This window comes from Elephas maximus, chromosome 5, assembly GCF_024166365.1.
Source record: "Elephas maximus indicus isolate mEleMax1 chromosome 5, mEleMax1 primary haplotype, whole genome shotgun sequence".
Classification (NCBI taxonomy): Eukaryota; Metazoa; Chordata; class Mammalia; order Proboscidea; family Elephantidae; genus Elephas; species Elephas maximus.
Genome location: NC_064823.1, coordinates 38306459 through 38327012, shown reverse-complemented (window position 1 = coordinate 38327012; position 20554 = coordinate 38306459). Strand labels below are relative to the sequence as shown.

The window sequence follows — 20554 nt, the reverse complement described above, 5'->3', positions numbered from 1 at the left end:
TTGTTAATCTTCTGAATTTCTGATTGCTGTCTGTCTATGGATTTTTCCAGCCTATTAAACTTTTCATTATGTTCCTGAATAATCTTTCTAATTTCTTCAGTTGCTTTATCTGTGTATTCCTTGGCTTGTTCTGCGTATTGCCTCATTCCCTTCCTGATGTCTTGAAGGGTTCTGTATATTAAACTTTCGTGTTCTGGCTCTGGTAATTCCAGGAACACACTTTCATTTAGAAGATCCCTGGATTCTTTGTTTTGAGAGCCTGTTGAGGTGATCATGGTCTGCTTCTTTATGTGACTTGATGTTGACTGTTGTCTCCAAGCCATCTATAAGTTATCATATTAGTTTATGCTTGCTTACTGTGTTGTAGCTTCTTGGTTTGTTTTGTTTTGGTATACCCCTATGGGTTGCTTGAGTGAGCTAGCTTGATTATTTTTGCCTTTGGAGCTCTGACATCCTGTCCCCAGATGGCTAGAGCTGTTATCCAGTATATCAGTCTAGGAGTCCATTCAGCTTTCTCATATGAATTCAGCTCAGGTTTCCAGGTAGCTGATCATCAAGTGTGTAGTACAGGCTCTGTCCTACAGTCTTAGAGGGGCAGAGGTGATCGGCGTATATACCAGTATCTGATTGCAGCAGGGGGTTATGCTCTGAACAAGGCAGGGGGCTGAGAACCGACCCCTGAGTGTCTCTGAGGAAAGTGGGTCCCTGTTTCCTAGAGTATGCAGGTGGGTGGGTTTTGTAGACGGACCATGGGCACCCAAAGTTTTTGGTTGTAAGGACTGGGAGGTACCAGTTATCTCTGGACCCTTGTCGCAGGTGGCTGTGTGACCTGAGTGGAGCTACCTGTCCTTAGGTCCCTGATGTGGGTAGGTGAGGACCTTACTTAATAGGCAAAGCAATGTCAAACATCAAACACCCACCTCTCCACTGCACAGCTGAAACAGTTGGAGTCTGCCAACAAGGGCCTATTCTCCTGAAATAGGCCCACACAGGTCCATGTAGAAGGGAAAGTTGCCAGAGGTCCATGGATGTTTTATGGGTGGACAGGAGCTGTTTCTGTCCTGAGTTCCCCTGGTTAGTGGAGCTAGCAAATTATCTTTTCCCCCAGTTGCAAATTTTTTCCTTCTCCAAGGCTAGGAGGATGCCTCTAGGTGCTCAACAGTGCCTATCTCAGGCCCAGGGAATTCAGCTGCTGAAGCCGGCTTGGGGTTGGGGGGCACGGTAAAATATATGCAAGTGCTTAGCTTTTGCCAAGAGCACCCTTCTTCTCAGGTTCCGGAGCTATGAGTAGGCTGTGTGGCTGGCTGCTTCTTCCTGAGGAAACTGTGGCCAAAGACTAGTACCAGTCTGGCGCTGCCACCACTCCAGGAATTGTGCCTGAAGGCTCCCTGTGATTCGGGTCCGGTAACTCCTCTGAACAGCCTCTTCCTCCCCCTGCCCCTTAGTTCGTTTTCTAAGCTTTCCTTTGAAGCTCAGGGCTCCTTCACAAATATACTTGTTTCACTTGTTTTTTTTTTTTGGCCTTCGTTGTAAAGAGGAAGCATCTGTCTATCCCGCCATCTTGGCTCTGCCTCCGATTACTTATATTCTTAAGTAAATTTAGTGGTTCATTTTTATAAAGGTAAGATGCCATATGTTAGAGAATTCAAAGTTACTCTTGAGGAAGTGTCCATGTGCCACTAAGTTAATTCTATTTTAGGGGTAATTGTGATTTTTAAAGTTAATGTTTTCCTTTGTTTTTCTTTCCAGATCCAAGTATTTTAGAACATGCTCAAGAGGTGAGCACTTAACTATAGAGGTAAGTAGAGTCATGAATTTGACTGGATTAAAAGAATCTTCCGGAGGGTAGAAGGGACTTTTTTTTTTTAAGGGGAAAGGATTTGGACTTAAATTTAGTATGGAATTTTTAGTATTTCAGTTATTATTGATGCTAGTGAAGAAGGAAAGGATTGGGACACTGGGGAGAGAGGTGGATAGAGAGAAGTAGTTTGCAGAAATTTAAGGTCCTGTTCTGGGTTTATTCTTCTCATATACTTGGTATTTCTGCTTAAATGTTGTTTCTACCATCCCCCCACCCACACACATTCACACACAACTCTGGGAGGGGATACTGTCTTACCAGTCACAGTGTCTCATTAAGGCTGTGATGTCTAGAGATAGATGGTGGACCTGTTTCAACAGGGACATGTAACAGAATCAAAGCAGTGAGTTGATTTTAAGCAACTCTCAGCTACGCCATCATACAGTTTATGGATGGCTTTGGATATAATTCTTACTACAACACAGTGAAATAGGCCATTATATGGTTAAGAAATTAGATGTTTAGGTGAAGAAATTTAGCTCTATTACACAACCTGTAAGTAGCAAAACCTAAATTCCAGTCTAAAACTACCCGGCTCCAAAATTTGAACACTGTACTTTTCTGCCTTCTGTATTAAATAAGGAAGATGTGAGCCATGAATTAGTTTAAGAAAAAGAAAATCACAAGCCAGTACAACAAACAAATTGAAGATAATATGTAATTTTGAGTAATTTTAAGTCATCTCTTTAGATTCTTACATATTCTAAACCTTTTGAATTCCTTGTTTTCCTCTAGACCTTTAAATAAAAAAAAAATATTAACAATAAAACACTTTTTCCTTTCCTTCAAGTGATTCTTTATATTTAAAATACAGATATTTTTATAATGTAATTTGATAGTAATATCTTTCATAGGTCATTTGACATAATAGCATTGATCACACTATAATTAAATTATATGTTTACATTCCTGTCTCTAGCAAGACGTTGTATTTGGAGGTCACAACTACAATCTAGTAGATATTCTGTAAATAGTTACATGAAAGAGTGTTGTTGCTATTATGTGTTGATGAGTCGATTCCAACTCATAGTGACCTATAGCATGGAGTTGAACTGCACCATAGGGTTTCCTAGGCTATAGTCTTTATGGGAGAAGATCACCAGGTCTTTTCTCCCACAGAGCTGCTGGTGAGTTCAAACTACCAACCATTTGGTTCACAGCTGGATGCTTAACCACTGTACCTCCAGGGCTCCTTAGGAATGAATAGATGAACAAACATTGAGAGAAACTCTTACTTAGTATCTTTCTAGTCACTGTTTCTTGAGTAATTTTTCTTTTTATGGTATTAAGTTGTCCCTGGGTGGTTCAAACAGTTTGCATTCTGCTGATAACCAAAAGGTTGGCAGTTCGAACTCATCCAGCAGCACCATGGAAAAAGAGGCTTGGTGATCTGCTTCGATAAAGATTACAGCCAAGAAGGACACCTTTCAGTTAAATGACAGATGGGCTCATAAAATAATGAATATCACCCATGAGTAAAGATCTTCTTTAAAAAATCATCTTATGAGACCAAATGGTCAAAAATTACTCTAGAGCAAATATGAGAAGGTAAGGGGGCAGGAAAACTAGAGTACTGGAAATTGTACAAGAATGGAATGAATGAGAATGATGATACATTGTGAAAAATGTAGCCAATAACACTGAATAATTTGTGTAGAAATTGTTAAATGGGAACCTAATTGGCTGTGTAAACTCTTACAATAAAATATTAATAAAAATGAATAAATAGATCTACAGAAAATTCTGTGGAGAAGTTCCACTCTGTAACACATAGAGTCACCATGAGTTGGAATATGCTTAGTCGCAGAAGACAACAATATGACATTAAGTAAACCACAGATTATCTCTTATCTAATTAATCCCGTCATGTGCTAAGAAAGAGAGAACTGCAAGTATTTGATGAACAGCACAAATGAACGCCAGATTTTATTTCTACTTTGTTCAGGGGCGGATTATCTAGTAGGCAAGGTAAGCATGGTGCTTACCTTACTTACCAGATCAACCGTAAGGAACAATTACACATTTTTTTTTTTTAACCACATCAAAGATTTTGCTTTTAGGGACAGCTAGCATCTGTCTCTCTGCCAACCCTATAGCACCTTTCCTACAGAATCAAAGCCTCTTTTCAAATTTACAGTCCTTGACTGACGGTAAGCCTGTGTTTACCTGCTAACCTGTAGTGAACAGTTTCTTTGATGTGGTGAAACACTTGTGATATTGTTCATTACAGATGACCTGGTGAGCAAGGTAAGCACCATGCTTACCTTCCGTATTGGAAGATCCACCCCTGATTTTTTTCTATAATTTATTTAAGGACCACCAAAGCAACACGCATTTTGGATGTCTTATCAGGAGGGACCAGTCCCCAGAGAAGGACATATTACTTGGTAAAGTAAAGGGTCAGCAACAGAGAGGAAGACCTACAATGAGATGGATTGACACAGTGACTGCAACAGTGGGCTCAAACATACCTACAGTTGTGAAGATGGTGCAGGTCTGGGTAGTGTTTCATTCTGTTGTACATAGGGTCGCTATGAGTAGGAATCAACTTGACAGCACCTAACAACAACAAAGCAACATTCAAATCTAGTTCTTTATTATGGCAACATAACATTAAACATTTTAGAAAATTAATATTTCTAATGTAACATAACATTAGAAATATTAATTTTCTAAAATGTATAAATTTGCCTCTATATTATGTCACAGTAATTAAGGAGTAATATTTAATGGAAATTCAAGTAGCTGTTATTTTCAGCAAGAATGTATTTTAGCTCCTAAGTGCTACGGCTGCTATGCGAGAGGTCGGCAGTTCAAATCCGCCAGGTGCTCCTTGGAAACTCTATGGGGCAGTTCTACTCTGTCCTATAAGGTCGCTATGAGTCGGAATTGACTCGACAGCACTGGGTTTTTGTTTTTAATGGTTCTTATGAAGGCAAAAATATATTACCTAGGGCCAGAAATAGAATATTAGCAGCAGAAATTAGTTTTTATATGGCCAGCTTCTCTATAATATTAACGTCAACAACAATCAATAAATGATTTGGAAGAATTAAGGAAACAAAAGGGAGTGATCCAAAAAAACATTTTTTAAGCTGACTGTATTGTTAAAATAGTATATTGAATTGCCTTTTGCCAGGATAGATAACCTATCATGGTGCTAGAGTAGTTAATAGAGGCATCCCACTAATGTCTTTTTAGTATTTTTTTCCTTTGGTTTAGGCACACGTTTATTGAGTGTGGAAGCCCTGGTGACATAGTGGTAAGTGCTAACCCAAAGGCCGTCAGTTTGAATCTACCAGGTGCTCCTTGGAAGCTCTATGGGGCAGTTCTACTCTGTTCTATAAAGTCACTATCAGTCGGAATCGACTCGATGGCAACAGGTTTGGTTTATTTGGTTTTATATTGAGTCTGTTTATTTAAGTTTTAAAATCACAACTAATATTAAGAGTCATTGGAGTAGGAGGACACATCTTATCTTTTCCCATATCCTATGTGCTTTTGTTTTTAACAATAGTAAAAAAAAGAAAGAAAGAAAACCAAACCCGTTGCCGTCAATTCTGACTCATAGCGACCTTGCAGAGTAACACTGCCCCATAGGGTTTCCAAGAAGCAGCTGGTGGATTCGACCTGCCGACCTTTTGGATAGCAGCTGTAACTCTTAACCACTGCGCCACCAGGGCTCCAACAATAATAAACACAAGCATTTATTCTCCAGAATTAATAGGGTATTTAATCGTTAACATTTTTGTACCTAATGCATATTTTAATACAAACTTGTAATTTTTTTCATAATCTACATTACTTGGATTCATATTATTTGGAAGTTTAAATATATTTTGTTGTAGAAGGTCATTTTGGTATCATGAAAGTATGTTTTTATTATTGTAATTCTGGTTAGGCACAGAAAATATCTATTTGATCATGTTAGGAGGAACTCAATCATGTATTAGGAAGAACTCAGACTTACCTCTGAGTGATTCTCAGTCACCTTGAGAGAGCATCTAAAAAAAGACTAAGTCAGAATCTTTGGGGGTAGAGCCCAGGAATCTGTGTTTGTAAAGCTCCTTAGGTGATTCCTGTCTTCAGCCAGGGCTGATAACTGCTGCTCCAGATCAAGGAGGGTGAATATGTATCAAATTGTCTTGCTGTTTAAGGGGTCAGTACAGTCTTTCCTGAAGCCCAGATACAGCCTCAGAATCTGTTCTAAAACAGTAATGCAGGTGGTATTAAAAAAAAAGGTGGTATTAGGTGCTATCAAGTCAGTTCTGAGTCACAGCGACCCCAAGTAAAACAGAACAAAACACCGCCCAGTTCTGTGCCATCCTCACAATTATTGCTATGTTTGAGCCCATTGTTGCAGCCACTGTGTCAATCCCATTCATTGAGGGTCTTCTGCTTTTTTTTGCTGACCCTCTACTTTACCAAGCATGATGTCCTTCTCTAGGAACTGGTCCCTCCTGTCAGCATGTCCAAAGTACATGAGAGGAAGTCTCGCCATCCTCACTTCTAAGGAGCATTCTGGCTGTACTTCTTCCAAGACAGACTTGTTAGTTCTTCTGGCAGTCCGTGGTATATTCAGCATTCTTCGACAACTCCAAAGGCATCAGTTTTTCTTTGGCCTCCTTTATTCATTGTCCAGCTTTTGCATGCATATGAAGTGATTGAAAATACCATGGGTTGAGTCAGGCACACCTTAGTCCTCAAAGTGACATCTTTGTTTTTTAACACTTTAAAGAGGTCTTTTGAAGCAGATTTGCCCAATGTGATATGTCATTTGATTTCTTGCTTGCTGCTTCCATGGGTGTTGATTGTGAATCCAAGTAAAATGAAATCCTTGACAACTTCAGTATTTTCTCTGTTTATCATGATGTTGGTCCAGTTGTAAGGATTTTTGTTGTCTTTATGTTGTTTTTTATGTTGAGGTGCAATCCATACTGAAGGCTGTAGTCTTTGATCTTCATCAGTAAATGCTTCATGTCCTCTTTGCTTTCAGCAAGCAAGGTTGTGTCATCTACATATTGCAAGTTGTTAATGAGTCTTCCTCCAACCCTAATGCTGCATTCTTCTTCATATAGTCCAGCTTCTCAGATTATATGCACAGCATACAGATTGAATGCAGGTAGCTAGCCGCTATTAATAAATTTGAGTTGGCCTTCAAGGCTGAATTAAAAATAACAAAATCTCATTATCCCTATTTATTTGTATATTTGTTCTGAAGCCAAGTGAAGTGGAAAATTTTGATAGCATGGGCTTAAAACACTGGTATGAAATGTTCAAATCAGGTGATAAGTTTGTATAAGATTTATATAGAAAATTGCTATAATTCTTCTCATTTTTCATATGAATTCATAAATAATAATTATATACACTTGTCTTGACTATTTTGTAGGACTGTTGAATATATGAAATGAGCTGATATATAAAGAGGCATTTGACTTAAGTATCTTACAAATGTAAAGGCATATTATTTTTAAGTCGAAAAAGTGACTTATAAATTATTGTGAGAGCTATGCCTTTGACAAATATCCCTTCTAACACTTACTTTCTTTTTTTGTTTTTTTCAGTTTGAGAATCTAGTAGAAAGTGATGAAGTAAGTATTTCCATCCATAGTGGTATAAAACCCACATTTGTTCTCATTAGTCTTCTTGTTAGTTCTCAGCCTTTATTATACTTTTTGAATTTTTATTTTATTTAATTTTTTGTATTAGAATTTTAATTTTTGGTTTTTGCTCTTTAGTCCATTGTGTTTCATTTTCTTATTTTATTAGCAAATAAACTTAGAATTTTCTATTATGTAATATATATAATACTGTATTATATACACACACATATACACCCACATATATAAAGCGTACATAACAGGCTTTTAAGCATTCTGTAAAACGCAGGAAACTTCACAAAGGGATAATTTCTGACCTCTTAGGTAGGTAAAATACCTCAACAATCCGGAGTAGACCCATTTTTTTTTTTTTTCACTTAGCCATTTTAAGTATACAATTCAGTGGCATTAATTATATTCACAATATTGTGCAACCATCACCATTGTCTATTTCTAAAACTTTTTTCATTATCCCAAACAGAAACTCTGTACCCATTAATCAATAACTCCCTATTTCCCCTGCCACCATCCTCTGGTAGCCAGTAATCTACTTTGGTCCCTATATATTTGCCTATTCTAGATATTTCATACAAGTGGGATCATACAATATTTGTCTTTTTGTATCTGATTTTACTTAGCATAGTGTTTTCAAGGTTCATCCATGCCATAGCATGTATCAGAGCTTCATTTCTCTTTATAGCTGAATAATCTTACATTGTACTTGTAGAGCATTTTTTTTAAAACCATTTGTCTGTTGATGGACACTTGTGTTATTCACACCTTTTGACTTTTCTGCATGATGCTTTAGTAAACACTGGTGTACAAGTGTCTCCTTTCATGCCTTTTGGATATACTCAGCAGTAGAATTGCTGGGTCACAGTAGTTCTATGTTTAGCTTTTTGAAGAACTGCAAAACTTTTCCATAGTGGCTGCACCATTTTACATTCCCACCGGAATACACGAGAGTTCTCATTTTTCCACATCCTCACCAAAACTTATTTTTTCGTTTTTCTGATAATAGACATCCTAATGGGGGCAAAGTGGTATCTCATTGTGGTTTTTATTTGCATTTCATTTCCGTAATGACTAATGACATTGAACATATTTTCTTATGCTTATTGGACATTTGTATATCTTTAGAGAAATGTCTGTTCAAGTCCTATGCCCATTTTTTGTTTGGGCTGTTTTTCTTTTTGTTGTTGAGTTGTAGGAATTCTTTATATATACTGGATGTTAAACCTTTATCAGATATATGATTTCCAAATATTTTCTTCTATTCTGTAGGTTATCTTTTCATTTTCTTGATAATGTGCTTTGCTGCACAAATGTTTTGATGAAGTCCAACTTGTCTTTTTGTTGTTGTTGTTATTGCTCATGCTTTTGGTGTTTTATTTGAAAACCCATTGGCAAATACAAGGTTCTAAAGATTTGCCCCTATTTTCTTTTAAGAGTTTTATGTTCACTGATCCATTTTGAATTAACATTTGTATATGGTATAAGGTTGGGGTCCAGTTTTATTCTTCAGCATGTAGAGATCTAATTGTCCCAGCACCATTTGTTGAAGAGATTATTCTTTCCCCCTTGAATGGACTTTCTGTAGTTTTATGCAAATAACACGTGCCTTCTGTGTTTGTATGGTGTTCACTCCTTCCCCCACTCCAGGCACCCTCACAAGCACCGCCATGCCAATCCTCTTTCACATGTTGCTGTTAAAAAAAAGAGTAGCATGGTGTACTTATAAAAATACGGGGGTAAGGGTGATGTGACCAGCAAACAAACGTGGGAGGCACATGTTATTTGCATAAAAATACGGTAGTACCCTTGTCAAAAATCAATTAGCCATAGATGTATGGGTTTATTTCTAGACTCTCAAATTTATTCCATTGATCTGTATGTCTGTCTTTATCCCAGTACTACACTGTCTTAGTTACTGCACCTTTGTAGTGCTTTTCGAAATCCCAGAAGTGTGAGTCCTCCTATTTTAATCTTGTTTTTCAAGATTATTTTGGCTATTTGAGGTCCTTCGCAATTCCATATGAATTTAAGGATCAACTTTTCTGTTTCTGCAAAAAAGGCTGTTAGAATTTTGATAGGAATTGCATTGAACCTGTCAATTACTTTGGCTTGTCTTGACATCTTAACAGTATTAAGTCTTCCAATCCATGAGTACAGATGTCGTTCCATAGACACATTCTTTAACCACAGTTTTCATGGATTTCTATGGGCAGAATTCATACATGTTGACTCTCCAGTGTATTTCTGGCTTTAGCTATTCTTTACTAGTTTATTAGTTATTTTTATGTTGATTTTTTGCATTTCATCTCATCTAAAACTTCATTTTAAGATGCATCCCAAGTAGAAAATTATTAAAATATGAGGAAAAAAGTACATCATAGCATCAATGAAATATGTATATTTCTTATGCAGTGGTATAGTTAAAAGAGCCTAGTAAAAAAAAAAAAAAAAGTATATGTGCTAATTTCCAACTTCATCACCAAACTAATTGTATGAGTTTGCAAATCACTTAACTTCCTTGGGGCCTACTTTCCCCATCTCTAAAATGGGTTAGACTAGAATATCACTGTAAGCTCTGAACTTTTGTCACTTTTGTTTTCTAAGGAAAGACGAAATACACCAAGCCTTTTCTTTGAAATTTTTAGATATTCTTTAGCCCAGCATTTCCCAGAGTGTGTACAGAATACTGGTATCACAATGTAGATTAGCATATTAAAGATTCTAAGAACTGTTAGAACAAATTATTTCATCTTATTCTGCTCAGCATTTCTCAGATTAATTTGGCTTTAAATGCTTTTAAAAAATAATAATACATATTTATTATCATCTGATAGAAGCCCTGGTGGCGTAGTGGTTAAAGCACTCGGCTGCTAACCAAAAGTCTGGTGATTCAAACCCACCAGTATCTCCAAGAGAGAAAGATGTGGCAATCTACTTCCGTAAAGATTTATAACCTTGGAAACCCTATGGGCAGTTCTGCTTTGTTCTATAGGGTCGCTATGAGTCAGAATCGACTCGTTGACAGTGGGATTTTGGTTTGGTAGTATCATCTGGTAGAACACATTTGGGAAACTATCTTAGGCTTTTGTTCTCTCATCTAAATTTCTCCCAAATATTTTAATGTTTCATAGAACTTAGCTTCTCTTCCCAAAAGTCATTGTGACCTTCATGTCTTTTTTTTGAAAGTTTAAGCAAACACTGGACACAACATTTTTTAAAACTTCTGAGAAATGCTCAGTGAAAAGAGTTCTTTTAGCCTCCAGTATAGGTATAGTTTATCCCACCATCATATGCTTTTTAAAGGAACTTGTGTTTCCATTTGTTTTCCTAAGGTGCTATTGTTTGGTTGGTTGGTTGAGGGTTCCCCCCCCCCCCCTTTTATAGCACATTTGGCATTTGGTTTTGTTGAGAGTCATCCCATGTTCTGCTATTTTTCTAAATTCATTTAGATCATTTGGAATTTTATTCCTGGTATTAACCAAAACCAAACCAAACCCGTTGCCTTTGAGTTGATTCCGACTCATAGCAACACTATGGGACAGAATACAACTGCCCCATAGAGTTTCTAATGAGTGCCTGGTGGATTCAAGCTGCCAGCCTTTTGTTTAGCAGCTGTAGCTCTTAACCACTATGCCACCAGGATATTGCATAGTCATATATTTTAACTCTGTTGTCAGATGTAAACAGTTTAAGTGTGTAACAAATATGTGAAAACCCTGAAAATAGCTTGCTTTGAAGGAAAAACCATAGGTAATTTCATAAATGTGTGAAAGAAAACAAATAAATAATGAGGGCATAGAAAATATATTGTCTGGTACCGTTCTGACCCCAGAAAGTCATTTGGTGTATAGTAAATATTTGTTAGAAAATATTAAGAAATATCCCCCTAATGGTTACTATATAATTAAGCTATTAAACTAAAATTTGCCTTTGAGAAATAGTGAAATTTTAAAGCTTTTTGTTTACAACACTTAATAATGAATTTTTTTACTATAATAAAAATAGATAAGCAGAAAATGTTTTTTTTAATTATTAAATGGAAATTTTATTAGTTTGCCTAAGTAGATTTCAGCTAATTGAAATTTCTTTAATTGATTGATTAATTTTTGTACAGGGGGAAAGCCCAGGAAGCAGTCATAGGTAAGGCTTTTTTAAAAAAATAAAAAAACTCTTCTTCTGTGTGAACCCTAAGAAGCTTTTTAAGAGTCCTGGCTCTGACATTTGCTTGCTTTGCTGCATTGAACATTTTGCATTTCAGAACCTTTGTTTATTCTTAATATAATAAAATTGAGGCAAATAATAAATATTTCAAAGGGTTGTTTTAAGCCTTAAGGAATTTGATGTACCTGAGTACCTATGTGCTTCCCTATTAAACCTTGTTGTTTTGCATTTTTTAATTAAAAAAAAAAACATTTAATATTGATAAATACATTCCTCTTAAGTTTATAGCTTATCTTTCTTTTCCTTCCTTATGAACATTCTAAAACTTGTTTTACTAATCAAAAGTTTTTTTACATATTTCAGTAGTAACTATAATCTTGATACTACAATTTTTTTAAACAACCTCTTTAAAGTCTATTAAAATATTTTCATATAATGGCCCATATTTTGAATGCCTGCAGTGGTGGAACATGGAGAGAAGGCAGTAGTCTAGGAATTGAATAGGCAGGCACTGGAAGAGAAGTCAGAAAGGAACCAAGAAGTACTAGGCAAAAGCAAGAACCATGACAGCATAGGAATTCAAAGGAGAATGTAGAGCTAGACTAGCAGACAGATGGGATGAAGAAATTGGTCAACATTGTCTCCTGAAACTGAGGTAATAAGTACTTAAAATTGGAAGCCATCAGTTATCTTTGTTAGAGTTATTTGGGTGATAGGAGTGATGGGAACGAGGCAGACTGCAGTGAGTTGAGTTGATGAGGGAGTGGGAGGTAAGGACATGAAAGTAAAAGAATTGTAGTCGTTAAGAGTAAAAAGCTGGACTACCTGAGTTCAAATTCTAATTTTGCCAAATACTATATGACTTACTTGGGCACACTCATAATCTCTCATAGTCTAATTTCTTATGTTTGATCACTATATCTACGTTTTAGTGTTGTTAGGATTAAACTTAGTGAATATACCTAAAGCACTTAGAATGGTACATGGCATGTAGCAAGTACTGGGTGTGCTGTTGGTGTTATATATTTAATTTCATAAATTTTGACTGAAATGGGAAGGAGAAAGGGAGCTAGAGGTAGATACAGGTCAAAGAAGGTTTTTTCTTTTTCCTTTCTTCTTTCTTTATTTCCTTTCCTCCTTCCTTCATGTGGGAGAGATGTGAAAAAGAACACAAAAGGAATAGATTGAAGATAAGAGAGAAGTGCTAATTGATGGAGCAATCCCCAGAGAATTCTCTGGCATGGAACGCGGGAGAGATATCATGGAGAATGAATCCAGAGTATAGGTGTAGAAAGTGAACTTGAACAAACAAAGGAACACCACCCCTTTAGAGGATAGAGGGAAGAACAAGGAGGACATTCTTGAGTAGAGGAAATACGGCAAGAATTTGAGAGAGTTCATGGTTGATGCTCCCATTTCTCAAAATAATGTGAAATTGTCTTAGAAGAAGAAAGAGTTTGAATAGGGAAATTGAACGTGTGAAGATTTTGAAGTAGTTAGGGTAGGATATGAGATGGAGTTGACCACATGTAAGGAAAAGGATTATTGCTTCAGGTTAAGGGCCAAATTAATGGTAGATTTATTTACTCTAGCAGCCCTCAGCAAAAAGGGCTAATCATGGAAATGATCCAAGATCAAGGTGTGAGTGAAGTGGATGAATACGGGTGTAATGATGAGTATAAGAAAGTTGAATATGTTGATAAAATAGTTCAGATGCACCATGGTGTCCACATGGTTGTAAGTGAAGAGAGTCTAGGAGATGATCAGGATAGGCTGACTGGGAGAAAAAGAGAACGATAAGGGCCTAGAGAGCCCAGAGCCATTGATCAGGGTGAATAGGAGGGTATTGGGAGTAAGCGGGTAAAAGCCCCAAAATGGTATGAGAACTGAGACCAGGGTGCGGAATACTGAAGTTTTTGTATTTTATGATGAACATTCTGGGTGATGGTAAGGCCCAAGGTATGTGCCCATAGGTTAGACTGCCGAAATGGAAAGAGAATGAAAGTAAATGAAGTTCATATTTCTTAGAAAAAAAAAACTGATAATATGTCATCTTATTCAACTTACCTATTAGAATATAGCAGGTGTTAGAAAATAAGCTTTGTGCTCTAACAATTGAAGTCATAGTATCAAATTACTTTAATACATTTTTGACAGCAAAATTTCAGAGTTTCACTGGCTTTTAAAAAAAAAATTTTTTTTTTTTTTTTTTAGGAGTGTTTTATTTGGCCTCTGACTCATCAGAAGCTTTTTTTTATTTCTTCTCTCCACTCCCTGTTTCTGTCTAGACATCTTACTGAGGAAGAAATTGTTGACCTAAGAGAAAGGCATTATGACTCTATTGCCGAAAAACAGAAAGATCTTGATATGAAAATTCAAAAAGAGGTAAATCGTCTTTTATATTGCTTAAATATAGTTATCTTAAAGCCTCTGTTGAGGGGAGTGTTCTTATTAAATACTATATCATGTATGAACAGTCCTTGGACCTATATTTAGATATATAAAGATCAGCAATGATTGAAAAGTAATAAATTATTTCAATTATACTTTTAGTTTGGTTTCATTTTCAGAGATCAAATGCTGCCAAAAAATAAAGATAATTTCTTCTTTAAAAAGTAATTTCTTAATTCTCTAGTAGGAGCTCTGGCAAGAACATATACCTTTGTGTTAAAAACCAACTTTTAACAAAATTACTGTTTCACAATAAGGTTTCGTTTTGTTTTTTAATGTTTTTATTTGTCTTGGATTTTTTTGTTCCTAATAAGTGAGCCAAGTACTTTTAGAAATCATAAGTGTTATATTTATTTTAATGTTTGCACAGAAATGACCTGTAATTGTAGTTTTTCTGTTCACTAAACTAAATACAATTAGTCATATTCCATTATACATTTAAACATAGTGATTTCAAAAACATTAACTGAAGCCACACAACAGATGCTAGTATTAGACTAAAAAAAATTGTATTGAAATTAATTTTTAAGTTAGGTTTGACATGTATTTTGCATATTATCAATGGCAAGAACTGAAATTTGAAGGTGATTTTTCAATAGCTTATTAGTAATAAAATTGAGAAGATGTGTACATCAGTGCCAGTTAGATTGCAAGACATGAATTTTGTGCAAGCTTAGTTCACTGTGGTAGACAGTGATATGACTGGCCTTAGTTTTGGAAAACATGGATTTAGGAGAGCCAGTCATTGAACTAGTCAGGATGATATGTGTTGGGATGATTATTGAGATTGAAAATTATTGCATATTCAAAACAACTCTGTATTTATACAAATTGGATGCAACTACTTCATAATTCAGCATCTAAAGAATTCTGTAATATGTTTGCTACTTGATTTACTTTGTAAAAGGAAGACTCGAAACACGGGCAATCACTAAAATTTCAATTCTGTTGTGCTTTGTAGAGATCAGTTCTTTTTTTCACTCATTTATTTTCTTTAGCTAGAAACATTTTATTTGTAGAGCAGTTAGACAGGTTCTGCTTTTTGTTAATCCTTATTGTTTTGTTCATGTACAGTTAGCCTTACAAGAAGAGAAGTTAAGACTAGAAGAAGAAGCTTTATACGCTGCACAGCGTGAAGCAGCCAGGGCAGCAAAGCAGCGAAAGCTCTTGGAGGTGAGGGGAAAAGACCCCAGCGTACACTAGGGTTGCTTTTCTCCTTATTTTCTCTGACAACTCTTAGTTGCAACTTACTTTTCCTAGAATCCAGGGCCTCTTGTTTAACATGGAATATATATATATAACATCAACTTACATGCTTGACCCTGAATATCCCTTCCTTTAGCAGAAGCTAGTTTCTCTTTACCCTAAAGATGAATTTTAGTTTTCCAAAATCCAGTGTTCTTTTGGAGAAATAAATATGCTTTTAGGGAGAAAACATGGCAAAACTAGTCCTTGAATATAATTCCCAAAGCATTTTTTTAATGTATTCTTGGTAAGGTTTTTTTTTTTTCTTTTCTTTTTAATCCTTGAAGTGGTAGAATTTCTTGTACTTCATAGATTCGGATAAGCTGGGCAATTTTGCCCCGTAGAATATTGTTTATTCCTCATCTTTATTCTTGTGTTATTGAGAGTTTGAGTCTTAAAAAATCTTTGGCATATTATCAGGGAAGGCAGGAGATTTACCGTATTTATCATGTCATGTACTAACATGTCATTACCATACGCTGAACAGTTGTTAATAACATATTTATGGAGCCCTGACTACGTGTTAGAAACTGTTTTAAGTAGCTTACATGGAGTACTTTATTTAATCTTCACAACAAGCCTAGGAGGTAGATAGTATTTTTAATCCCCATTTTAAAGATTAGGACATTGAGGAACAGAGATGTTGTAAGTAACTTGCCTAAGGAGCAACAATTAATGGATGTCAGAGCCAGAGCCTCAGACCCAGCAGTCTGACGCCAGTGCTTAGCCAGTATCCTCTAGTTAATATCTTCCTCCGTATTTTGTCTATGTGGACTTGCTACTGTAGTGTTAATTGCTGTCACTGCTGTAGTATTAACTGCTATAGTACAAAGATTATGTCACATAATAATTACTGTAACTTAGAGAAGCAGTGGGCTCAAACATAATGATTGTGAGGATGGCACAGGACCAGATGGACTTTCATTCTGTTATATATAGAGTTGCTATGAGTTGGAACTGACTCCAAGGCACCTAACGACAACCTAACAAGAGAAGCTGAAAAATTGTGTCTGTCATACTGTTATATGATTTTTATGTAAACTGCATCCTTTTTCTTTCTATCTCACCCTCTCTCTCTTTGAGGGGGAGAGGTATTTCAGCAGATTCACTGAATTACATGGCAGAGTATCTTTTTTTTTTTTAAGTAAGTTCTAAATAATGAAAAAGTTTAAAAATTAACTCTCACCTTTAACTAAAAAGTATAATTTTTGTTTGTTTATAGTATAGGCCAGTCTTTTTACTGTAATAAATTCATCAGTTGTCCATCTTTTAAAGACTAAAAGCATTCTATAAGCAGCACTCATTTGGATGATTTTCAGGGCTCTCTGGGTTTCTTCATTTTGTGACTAATTATTTAATATAGGAATACATAACCGTCTAGACAGCATAAACTGACACAGTCACACACCAATCCGTTTGGTTTTCGCAATAACCGTATGAGTTTGCCAGGGCAGTACTATAGCCACTTGTAATTTACAGCTGAATAAACAAAAGATAAAGGACATACCAGGTCACACAACTAATAACTGTCAGAGCCACACCTCTCACAGTCCTTCTAAGTCCTTTGCTTTTATTATTTCTGAACCACTTGAGCCAGGTCTTCTCTTTTCTGTTTATTGCTGCTCATTTTACCCAGGATAGAATTTCAAATACTGTTTTAACTATTCCTGTTCTGCCCCCCACCCCTACCCCATCCTTTCAGTTATTCAAAAGTTCTTGGGTATATGAGAATCTTGCAGGCACCAAAATAGTATATCTGTTTAAAATTTATTTTTTTATAACTTTATAACCCTATGACCACTTATGTTTTATATACTCATAAATTGAGGGACAGGCTAACCATGTGTAAAAGAATGTGAAAGTATGAACAGTGATGACATTAAGAAAAAAGACTTCAATAGAATAACTCTTAAGTTTTTATTTTTAGAGATTAGAAAAAAGTACTTTTTGACATTGCATGAGTGGCTTTAGAATTTTACAACGGATTGATTTTATATTGTATTTTGTTTCCAAAGCAAGAAAGGCAGAGGGTTGTACAGCGATATCATCTTTCCAACAATGGAGAATATCAAAGGTAAATAGTAAAACATATCTCTTTTTCCCTTTATCAAAGAAAATTTTATTTCCAAAGAGAGCGCATTTCGTCCTTGGGTATTTGTTTACATATTCATTCTTACGCTTACTTGTATTTTCCTAAAAATATTGCTTCTCAAAATCATTGTCTTCTAAGAACACTGAGAGCATTTGCTTTCTTAAAGTTAGAAAGTAATCATTATTGAAATTTACTTTATTGTATTTTTTTAAGGGTGGTTACGTTTTCCACATTGAATACCTTAGGCCAATTAGTCGTTTGTGTTTTTCTTAGACCTTCTGCTTTCTTATAATATCGAAAAAGACATTTCAATATCACATTTCCACTAGTATCACCTACTCATTCAAATAAGCTCCTTCGTGCTTCATTATTGAAAATTGTGAAGTTGGACTCATGTCTGAGCTTTGGAGATTTGACTTGAGGATTAACCAAAATTTTATTATTTTCATTTTCATGCTGACATTAAGCAAATTAAGACCAATTTTTATTAGGTTATTCTAATGGTACAGTAACTATGAATTTGTATGAGCTAGACCTTCAAGCCAAAATGTCAGTATTAACTTAAGCATGGATTTATGTTGCATCTGCTATGAATATATAAAATATGTATATAAAATAATTTCACTTTTATTACAGTTCAGGGCCAGAGGATGACTTTGAATCCTGTTTGAGAAATATAAAGTCACAGTATGAAGTTTTTCGAAGTAGTAGTAAGTCTTTTAAAGTATTCTTTGTGCATTTTAAGTTTATTCCACATTAGACAGATAGAACTTTCCACAGAAGAACGTCCAGCTCTTCGTATTGCCCAGATAGGTCAATTAACTAGTCCTTAATTATATAGAGAGTATCATCTTTCCTTTTTAAAAAGGATTTGGAGCAAAGAAAAATCTCAGGCAATTTCTGCAGATTCATATAAGGAGTCAAGCACTCCTTTTTCCATTCCTACTCAGCCCCTACATCTCCCTTACTAACCGCTCCCACCAAAAAAAAAGAAAGAAAAGGAAGGAGGGAGGAAGTAGTACATAAGTGTGATCTTTATTACTAAATAATTTAAATTATTACAAATTGGTTTATAAAATTAAAGTCTTCCTATCTCCAAGTTTCAAAAGGCAAAACCTGCTATATTTCCCAGTAGTGGAAGCATTGGTGTGGTGGTTCGTTTTAAGGATATAGACTGCTTTTCATTTGTTTTATAATTTTTTTACTTTTTCGCTTGTTTTTCATCTCATCTTAACAATTTTCTATTAAAAATATGCTACATATAAAGTTCATTATATCTGAAAATTTATAATTAATTTAAATTTGCATGTTTGCTGTACTTAGATAACAAGAAGAAAACAAACAAAAAAAAGCAGCCCTTGTACTGTTCCTAACAGAAACTTATCAACATAATAATTTCAATAATAATTGTTTTCTTATGAAGTTAAAAGTAATTGTAATATTTGGAAAGAGACGGTTTTTACAAAATAAATGGCTGTTGTGGTAAATGAATACAGATGACAACATTCGACTGTATTTGGTATATATTCTAGGACTCTCATCCGATGCCACAGTTTTGACACCAAATACTGAAAGCAGCTGTGATTTAATGACCAAAACTAAGTCAACTAGTGGAAATGATGACAGCACCTCCTTAGATCTAGAGTGGGAAGACGAAGAAGGTATTTTATAATCCACAACATATCTAAAAAGCTTAACTTAATCTGTGCTAATTTATATAATTCTTCTACATTGGTATTTTACTTAATCTGAACTGAAAAGAACACAAGGCCTTGAAAAATCAGTGTAAAAAAATTGTTAGACTCTTACTGTACTAATGATTATCATTTGTTGATAAATTGTTTAGGAAGTTGCTTAATTCTTACTGTTTCTCAAGATTTAGAAAATAAATGTTAATTTCTCATTTTGAAAATTTTGTAATCCAGCCCATAATACTCTATAGATTATGAAGAATTACTGTCCCTTTGTGAGTAATCTAAGGCCAAAAGTTAATTAACTTTTGGTTCACTGTAAATTAATGATTCTACTCTTAAAACCTTTTTGGCAGAACAAAAAATAACACAAACATGAGTTTGAATTTTATCTTGTATATCCTTCTAGCTATAGTACTTTATGTTGATTACATAATTTCTCTAAGCCTCAGTTTCTTCATCTCTAAAAAGTGAATAATAAGCCTACTTTAAAGCATGATTGGAATCCCTCAGTCATGCAAACTTAATGCGTTCGCTGCTAACCAAAATGTTGGTGGTTGAGTCTACCCAGAGGCACCTTGAAAGGAAGGCCTGGTGATTTACTTCCAAAAACCACTCATCAAAAACCCTATGAAGCACAGTTGTACTCTTACAGACATGGGGTCCCCCTGAGTCAGAATTGACTCGATGGCAACTAGTTTGGTTTTTAAAGGATGATTAATTACTATTGCACACTCAGGCCCTGAAAATGCCCAGCACCTAGTCGGTACTCAGTACATATTTGAGCAAATGAATGAATGAATGTTGTGAGGATTTAAATAAAGTGTTTATATAAAATACCCAATACAGGGTGCGGCACACGGTGAGTACTCAAAATCCTAACTAAAATTATTTTTTTTAAAGCTATTTCACTGAATAAGACTCAAATTTTCATTTTCAAGAAATAAATAAACTAAAAAGGAAGAACCAATAATAGAATGTAGAACTTTAAGAAAAATAATAAGCATTAAATATTTCATAGAATTTTGAGAAGGAATGGACCTTAGATATCCTTTAGTCAAGCTATTCGTTGTATCGAGAAACAGATACACAAATAACTTGAATGACTATCAAAGATTGCATTACCTTTCTTAAGTGTTCTTCTCAACACTGTTTCCCCAATCCTGTACTTATGTTACTGTATATTTGGATCCCAATCATCAGGCTTTAAATTTATTATTTTAGTATCTTGTTTATTTGATATATAGTTTTTCAGGTTTTTTAAATTCCTGATTCTGTCATCTACACTGTATTCTATTAGATTTGCAGATAACTTGACTTTCTAGGTCATTATTGAAATCCTTAACAGAATTATTCAGTTAGTCGAAGTAGAAGACAATAATTTGTTTTGCTGGGTGGGGTCTTGGTGAATTTTTCTGGAGTGAAAAACAACAAT

At 35.2% G+C, this 20554-nt stretch overlaps 1 protein-coding gene across 3 annotated transcripts in view; it reads left to right on the top strand.

Annotated features, from left to right (window-relative positions):
* Positions 1-20554, top strand: part of AP1AR (adaptor related protein complex 1 associated regulatory protein) — a 66540-nt gene that overhangs the window by 29998 nt on the left and 15988 nt on the right. For 2 of the 3 annotated variants that reach the window (XM_049885513.1, XM_049885510.1), the window contains exons 2-9: positions 1750-1798; positions 7429-7455; positions 11594-11619; positions 13929-14025; positions 15166-15264; positions 17352-17410; positions 18065-18138; positions 18961-19089. In XM_049885513.1, the coding sequence (XP_049741470.1) occupies positions 1750-1798; positions 7429-7455; positions 11594-11619; positions 13929-14025; positions 15166-15264; positions 17352-17410; positions 18065-18138; positions 18961-19089 (560 nt within the window). The remainder of the gene's footprint in view (positions 1-1749; positions 1799-7428; positions 7456-11593; positions 11620-13928; positions 14026-15165; positions 15265-17351; positions 17411-18064; positions 18139-18960; positions 19090-20554) is intronic. The other variant, XM_049885512.1, reaches the window with a different exon arrangement.